This window comes from Anoplophora glabripennis, unplaced genomic scaffold (genome assembly GCF_000390285.2).
Source record: "Anoplophora glabripennis isolate ALB-LARVAE unplaced genomic scaffold, Agla_2.0 scaffold446, whole genome shotgun sequence".
Lineage (NCBI taxonomy): Eukaryota > Metazoa > Arthropoda > Insecta > Coleoptera > Cerambycidae > Anoplophora > Anoplophora glabripennis.
Window position 1 is genome coordinate 43,586 of NW_019416578.1, and position 9,097 is coordinate 52,682.

The 9,097-nt window shown below is 33.2% G+C and overlaps 1 protein-coding gene across 1 annotated transcript; it reads left to right on the top strand.

Moving 5' to 3' along the window:
- The first annotated feature begins 1,948 nt into the window (after positions 1-1,948).
- Positions 1,949-2,897, top strand: LOC111691740 (zinc finger protein 710-like). Its single transcript, XM_023454999.1, has one exon. It carries the CDS (start codon positions 1,992-1,994, stop codon positions 2,640-2,642), a length of 651 nt encoding a protein of 216 aa, XP_023310767.1. The 5' UTR covers positions 1,949-1,991; the 3' UTR covers positions 2,643-2,897.
- The last annotated feature ends 6,200 nt before the right edge of the window (positions 2,898-9,097 follow it).

Consider the following 9,097-nt stretch of genomic DNA (forward strand, 5'->3'; position numbering starts at 1 on the left):
GTGTATGCACAACAGTTTCTTAAAAGAGTGTTTAGATGTAGAGAAAAAAGTTAAAGGCATTTTTGATAGTCCAACCACAGAGATTCCAATAGATACGTCACCATCTGACAAAGAGTTCGATATTAAGGATATGGAAATGTCAATAAAAACTGAATGTATCAACATAAAATCAGAAGATGAGGAAATGAGGTAAGGAAGTACTATTTTAACATTAATTTAAAAAATGGCACAGTGCCTGGTGCTGGTTCTGTCACGATATATGCAATTAAATGGGTGCATAAATATGTCATTAAATTTTTAAATCACAATATTAGCGTTTTACCAAAAAGGAATTGTAATAAATTATAGGCTATAAACGATATTGCAAAAATTATTGGATAGTCGTTAAGTTTGGTTAACAAATTGCTTGGAAAAAGTATATCTTGACAGAACAATCAGAATGACTTTCGATCATGGGTATGAGAAACGCTATACTAGATTTTACTAAACAAATTCATTAATATCTGAATAAGAACAAAAAAAATGTTCAATGCATATAAATAATAATACTTAATATCGCTTAAATTGAAGTCCTGATTTTCTTGGCTAGATGAATTATTCGTTAATATTTTGCTGTGAATCCGCACAGTTTGTATTTAGTTACAAAAATCACCTTAATTGTGAACTTCCATTTTCTTAATGAGAATTATTTCGCCTGTTCTCTGTGAACAACCCGGATGAGTTCCTCTAACCACCAAGATCTGATAAGCTTATCACACTCGATTCGTAATCTTTTCCTTTTTTTTTTAAAGCAAAGGGATCGCGGAAAACGTGAATCGTTATTATATAACTATTTTTCGTTTTCGGGAATCACTTGATCATAGCTCAAAGAAATTTTCATTGATAGAATTTTATGAGTCTCCACTGACAGTTTCAATTCCACAAAAAGACCGACACAGTCTCTAAATCATGATGTTTCTGTTTTTGTCCATGTAACGCTTGTTCGGTTTAAACAAAATCTGTTGTGCTCTTATTTTATTTTTTTTTCTCTTATCTTTTCTAGAATTTCTTATTATGAGTATTTTCTTAACCATCACTTATTTATTTCATCATAAAATAGAATGAATGTCATGTACAGTTCTGACACTTATAAATGCATTTGTCGTTACCTATAACCCTTTAATATTAAAGCCTCATATCGGAAAATATCCTGTATATGTAATTTTTTCAGCGACACTCCACTGCAGACCTCCAATAATGAGCCATCTGCGAAGAGTGATTGTAAAGATGCAGAAAAGTATGGGTGTAAACATGAGAATGGATCAGAAAACAAATGTAATACGCAAGCCAAACAGGAGCACAACGTGTTGCATAGATGTGATAAAAGTATTTACGAAACTGGAAGTGATATCCGTCCTATGGCACATTGTGGGAGACACAAGAAAGATTCAGAAGTGTACAAGTGCGAAACGTGCGAGTTTGAAACTGAAAATAAAAAACTGCTTCAACGGCACCAATTGGGACATAAAGATTCTTCGCCGGTTCAAATGTACAGATGTAACGACTGCGATTACGAAACTAAATACAAGAGTTACATCAAACGGCACCAATTGGTACATAAAGATTCTTCTCCGGTTCAAATGTACAGATGTAACGACTGTGATTACAAAACTAAATACAAGAATGCCATTACCATGCACCAAGTGAAACATAAAGATCCATCACAGGTTCAAATGTACAAGTGTAACAACTGTAGTTATGAAAGTAAATACAAGAACTCTGTCAAATGGCACCAACTGAAACATAAAGATCCTTCGCAGGTCCAAACATACAAGTGTAATGACTGCGATTTCCAGACCAAATACAAGCATTATATCACACAACACCAACTGAAACATAAAGATCCTTCACATGTGCAAATGTACAAGTGTAACGACTGTGATTTTGAAACAAAATATAGGAGCTATTTCAAAAAGCACCAACTGAAACATAAAGATTCTTCACAGGTGCAAATGTACAGGTGTAACGACTGCGATTTCAAAACTAGATACAGCAAGAATATGGAAGAACACCAACTGAAGCATAAAGATCCTTCACAGGTTCAAATGTACAAGTGTAATGACTGCGATTTCAAAACTAGATACAAGAATTCTATCAAACGGCACCAGCTGAAACATAAATGTCCTTCTGGGGTCCAAATGTATAAGTGTAAGGATTGCGATTACGAAACTGTCCACAAGAATCATATCAAACAGCACCTACTGAAACATAAAGATCCTTCACGGGTTCAAATGTACAGGTGTACTGATTGCAGTTACGAAACTAAATACAGAAAACATATCAAACGACACCAACTGAAACATAAAGATTCTTCACAGGTGCAAATGTACAGGTGTAACGACTGTGATTTCAAGACTAGATACAGCGAGAGCATGAAAGAACACCAACTGAAGCATAAAGATCCTTCACAAGTTCAAATGTATAAGTGTAACGATTGCAATTACAAAACTAGATACAAGAGTCATATTAAACAGCACCAACTGAAACATAAAGATCCTTCGCAAGTCCAAACATACAGGTGTAAAGACTGCGATTACAAAACTAAATACAAGGATAATCTGAAAAAACACCAACTGAAACACAAACATTCTCCCCAGGTTTAGATGAAACTAAATACAAGAAAAAAAATTATGCATTAGAAATTGGAGCCTGAATGGTAAAAAGCCTAACCTTAACAAAATTAGAACTTGAAACACAATAGGAATGTAGCATAACTAGCGCCCTATATGAAATATTAAAAAAAAATAGACTAGCATATTTGGGGTCCTCAAAAACCCAGGAATACCAAATTTCATACAAATATTTCACACCGTTTGCAAATTCATAAAAATTTTATTTTGTCGCTCTTTATCTCGAAAACATTGAGGAGATAGACATAGTTCATAATACAAGAAATTATAATTTTTTTAACGTACTATCACCCCCTGTATTTACGGAGATCTTTCTGAAACAGATTATGGTCAGGGTATTCCGGGGTTGGCTTTATAATTTTGTTCGCCCACTTAGTGCAAAAATAAACACGATATTATAAATTGTTAATAAAATAATGAATAAATTGCTGTAAAATGTTTTTGGTAAAAGTCCCAAATTTATATTTTCGAGAAAGCTTTTTGATATATTGAATATAAATACATATAATTTCGGTTTTAAAGCTCCAACATCACAAAACAAGGTTACATATTTTCATTCCTATACGAAGGAAAAAATTATTAAACATAAAAACAGTTGATAATATTCATCTAATCGATACAGGCAGAAAAACTAGTGATGTGCAGAATAGAATACTTTTAAGAATCGAATGATTATCTGAGAACTAAGTACCGGATGGAAGACTAGAAATTGGATGATGAACATTATGATGAATAGGGGCGGAGAGGTCTAGATTTAGAGTTTTACATACATATAAACTTTTGTGTACAATTATTTAAAGTTGCTGTTATTAAATACATTTGCAAAATAAATTTATTGTTTCAATATGTTCTTTTGTTTCCAATAAATATTTTTATAATCATAAACAATATATGCGTAAATATGTAGGATACCTGAAATTCTTTCTGTTTACAAGTCACGCGTTGGATTAAGTGAATGCCATATGACAACCACCGGAACTAAAGGTATTCAATTCTTCCGATTCATTCCATATGCTAAATCAGTAGTTGATTTCAATTCATTCAAATATTTTCTGCACTCAAGAACTCGCATCTCATATGATATTTGCCGGGTAACCTTGCAGACATCGAGAAACGTTGATTGAAATATTTCAGTCAATGTGAGAACCAAAAGTAATTAAAATTTTTTAATAACGAAAACTGTACACCCAAGTTCCAGAAAAATAAAATTGTGTATCATTTATTAAAAAAGTTTTTGAATGTCAACATATTTGAAATTTTGCATAAATTTAATTTGATGTAATAATTTCCCTAAAAATCCCTAATCATTTAATAGAACTTGTAAGGGCTGTAAGTGAAAAGTATATTGATGTGAAAATAAGTCATGAAGATAAAATATTTAATTCAGTGGAATCTACCAAACGACAAATATCAAATAAACTAACATTTTTAAAGGACAAGACATTAAAGTATATTATTTTAAGAATTCCAAACTGGAAATATGGTATTTGTCGTAAGTGTACAAAATAAGTCAATCCGGATCTATTCAAAGTATTTGAAGACAGATTAACCGCGAATGCAGAATGCAAGAGCTAGCCCTCTGGCGGTGACAAGTGATACTAGGCACTTGCGAAATAAGGTAAACAAGAAATGTTCTTGTGTGCCAGACATTTCGTTTTGTATTTTATTTAAAACTGTGTTTAATGTTTGCTTTTTGAACATTGTTATTTTAAGAAAATAGTGTGAGGAAAACTTCAGCAGTGATGGATAAAAAGAAATTGTCGAACTATTATAGTTCAGTTCATGGTTATTCTTGATGCTCCAAGAAAAATAAGTTTTCATCAAACCATTGAAGAAATTTTCAAAATATTATTGTCGACAGACCTCCCTGAATTTCAAGAGTTGTTAGTAAGAGCACTAGTTTGCAGACGAAATGAATAAATTTCTAAATTTGAATCACTTTGCCCAATTTTCCCACATAGTACCACATGATCAGCGTTAAAATTGCCTCTCCTTCTGATATACAACGAGAGTTTTCGTTGGCATTTAAATAGGAAATGTAGGTATTCCACAACGGACAACTTCATAGTTATAACCTCCAAAAATGTACATTAAATTGTATTGCTAGAAACAAACAAGATTGACATAAATACTTGCATTAAAATTTATTTATGAAATATTTGAAACCATAAAATAACACAAAAATGCGCAGCTTAATAACAAAATTACTAATAATAATGGGAAATACAACGAATGTTGTTCAAATGAATGTGTAAACACGAACGCCAAAGTCAAAATTAACTTGTCTTGGAGCTTACCGCTCTCGCCGCTTGGTGCGCTTTCCGCTTGTAACTTAAAAATTATTGCGAAATCAACCTTAATGTATGGTTAATGGTCGGCTGACCTATCAAGTCTACTCCAATGCAAAATAGTCAGTCTTCGCTATTTGTAAAGGAGGAAGTTGTGGGTAGGGGACGTAAACAAAAAATTATAACAGGAAATTTTAGATTTGTCAGCAAATCGTAATCCGAGTAATTAAAGTCTAAATTTTATTATTCATGTTATTCCGAAAATAGAAGAGGAAGAAGAACAGTAACTGTCCCTATCCGATGTTTTAATTAATAAGGTTAAATGTAAACAACAAACAGAGTCGTGGTTTTTTTTGTTGTAATGGCTGGTGTTAAAGAAACTTCGTGTAGGATTTGCCTTAAAACTGTAATCGATAAAGGCTTTGCGTTAATAGACAACGTTATTAGAGATATTCTAGATGTTCTTTTGCTGAGAGTGGTAAGTCAGTGAAAGATATTAGTTTTTATTTGAATTCGTATACCTCTTAACAATATCAAAACTTTTATACCGACTTGACAGTAATCGTTACTTTATGGTATAGTTTCTTTCTGTTTGGTTAAAGTTGCATATATTTCAGAAATTTGATGGTGAAGGCAAGGAGGTTATATGTCATGTTTGCAGAAGAAAATTATATGGGGCCTTAGAATTTAAGTCAACTTGTCTGAATACAGATCACGTCATTATTCCATATGTGGATTGTGAAAAAATGTTACAGCTCGATATAAAAGAAGTGTACACGAAGGAAATGGGAAGTGAGTCGGTGGATATTTCTGATAGTCAGAGAATATGTCGATTGTGTATGCACTTAGTGAAACGTGAATTTATCTGCATAGGTGAAGAAGAACTTGAAGCTATTGAGAAATTGGCTCCTCAAATGGTATGAAATATATTAAATACTTGCATTTACTGCAATTTAGAAAAAATTTACTTTGCAGAATATAAACATCATCAAAGATCCCGTCATATGCAGGCCGTGTTTTGATTCCTTGTGTATGCACAACAGTTTCTTAAAAGAGTGTTTAGATGTAGAGAAAAAAATTAAAGACATTTTTGATAGTCCAACCACAGAGATTCCAATAGATACGTCACCATCTGACAAAGAGTTCGATATTAACGATATGGAAATGTCAATAAAAACTGAATGTATCAACATAAAATCAGAAGATGAGGAAACGAGGTAAGGAAGGACTATTTTAACATTAATTTAAAAAATGGCACAGTGCCTGGTGCTGGTTCTGTCACGATCTGTACAATTAAATGTGTGCATAAATATGTCATTAAATTTTTCATTCATAATATTAGCGTTTTACCAAAAAGGAATTGTAATAAATTATAGGCTATAAACAATATTGCAAAAATTTTTGGATAGTCTTTAAGTTTGGTTAACAAATTGCTTGGAAAAAGTATATCTTGACAGAACAGTCAGAATGACTTTCGATCGCATGTGGGTATGAGAAAATCTGTACTAGATTTTACTAAAAAACTCATTAATATCTGAATAAGAACAAAAAAAATTTTTAAAGCATATAAATAATAATACTTAATATCGCTTAAATTGAAGTCCTGATTTTCTTGGCTAGATGGATTATTCGTTAATATTTTGCTGCGAATCCGTACGGTTTGTATTTAGTTATAAAAATCACCTTATTTGTGAACTTACCATTTTCTTAATGAGAATTGTTTCGTCTGTCCCCAGTGAACAAGCCGGATGAGTTCCTCTAACCACCAAGATCTGATAAGCTTATCACACTCGATTCGTAATCTTTTCCTTTTTTTTTTAAAGCAAAGGGATCGCGGAAAACGTGAATCGTTATTATATAACTATTTTTCGTTTTCGGGAATCACTTGATCATAGCTCAAAGAAATTTTCATTGATAGAATTTTATGAGTCTCCACTGACAGTTTCAATTCCACATAAGGACCGACACAGTCTCTAAATCATGATGTTTCTGTTTTTGTCCATGTAACACTTGATCGGTTTAAACAAAATCTGTTGTGCTCTTATTTTATTTTTTTTTCTCTTATCTTTTCTAGAATTTCTTATTATGAGCATTTTCTTAATCATCACTTATTTATTTCATCATAAAATTGAATTAATGTCATGTACAGTTCTGACACTTATAAATGCATTTGTCATTACCTATAACCCTTTAATATTAAAGCCTCGTATCGGAAAATATCCTGTATATGTAATTTTTTCAGCGACACTCCACTGCAGACCACCATTAATGAGCCATCTGAGAAGAGTGATTGTAAAGATGCAGAAAAGTATGGGTGTAAACATGAGAATGGATCAGCAAACAAATGTAATACGCAAGCCAAACAGGAACGCAACGTATTGTATAGATGTGATAAAAGTATTTACGAAACTGGAAGTGAAATGCGTTCTATGGCACATTGTGGGAGACACAAGAAACATTCGGAAGTGTACAAGTGCGAAACGTGCGAGTTTGAAACTGAAAATAAAAAACTGCTTCAAAGGCACCAATTGCGGCATAAAGATCCCTCGCAGGTCCAGAAGTACAAGTACAACGACTGCGATTTCGAAACTAAATACAGCAAACATATCAAACAACACCAACTGAAACATAAAGATCCTTCACAGTTTCAAATGTACAAGTGTAACGATTGCGATTACGAAACTGTCCACAAGAATCATATCAAGCAGCACCTACTGAAACATAAAGATCCTTCACGGGTTCAAATGTACAAGTGTAATGACTGCAATTTCGAAACTAGATACAGCAAATATATCAAACAACACCAACTGAAACATAAAGATCCTTCACAGGTGCAAGTGTACAGGTGTAACGACTGCGGTTTTGAAACTAGATACAGCAAGAATATGAAAGAACACCGACTGAAGCATAAAGATTCTTCACAGGTTCAAATGTACAAGTGTAATGACTGCAATTTCGAAACTAGATACAGCAAATATATCAAACAACACCAACTGAAACATAAAGATCCTGCACAGGTCCAAATGTATAAGTGTAACGATTGCAATTACGAAAGTAAATTCAGGAGGTACATCACAATTCACCAACTGAAACATAAAGATCCTTCACAGGTGCAAATGTACAGATGTAACAACTGTGATTTTGAAACTAGATACAAGCATATTATCAAACGACACCAACTGAAACATAAAGATCCTTCACAGGTGCAAATGTACAGGTGTAACGACTGCGGTTTCGAAACTAGATACAGCAAAAGTATGAAAGAACACCGACTGAAGCATAAAGATTCTTCACAGGTTCAAATGTACAAATGTAATGACTGCAATTTCGAAACTACATACAGCAGGATTATGAAAGAACACCAACTGAAGCATAAAGATCCTTCACAGGTCCAAATGTATAAGTGTAACGATTGCAATTACGAAAATAAATACAGGAGTTACATCACAAAGCACCAACTGAAACATAAAGATCCTTCACAGGTGCAAATGTACAAGTGTAAAGACTGCGATTACGAAACTAAATACAAGAGTTACATCAAACGGCACCAATTGGTACATAAAGATTCTTCACAGGTGCAAATGTACAGGTGTAACGACTGCGATTTTGAAACTAAATACAAAAGCGTTATTAAATATCACGTGTTAAAGCATAGAGAACATTCTTAAATCAGAATATACCTTTGTGTTTTACTAACAACCGAGCATAAGGCGTCTTTGAGAAGACGTCAGTCCATGCCCAAAATATATAATATAGTCAAAAAGGGAGGTACTCGAAAGTGACTGTTGTGAATATGACATCGATTGTAAATATGTGAATATGAAGAAAATCTAGCAGAAACGGAGGATGACAAGTGATTTTAGACTAGCGTTTGTGGAAATTCCTAATACCTTCTTATAAATTGAATATGCCTGCTCTGTCTATGCTTAGAAATGTATCTTTTTGATTACAAATGTTCAGAGTGTATCTTATACAGGGTTGGAAAGTCCCCATGGTTCATCGGTCGTTACGTGAGAGCGATAAAGTAAGTCATAGAAATCCGTGCGATAGAGAAAGATGACTTTAATGAGGGCGTCTATTAGTCACCGCCCATTTCGCCCTTCCACAAATAAGAAGTGGATCTTATTTGTGGAAGGGTGA

Excerpts from the sequence above, each read along its gene's own strand:
- LOC111691740 (XM_023454999.1), top strand. The coding sequence starts at position 1,992 with ATGTACAGGTGTAACGACTGCGATTTCAAAACTAGATACAGCAAGAAT.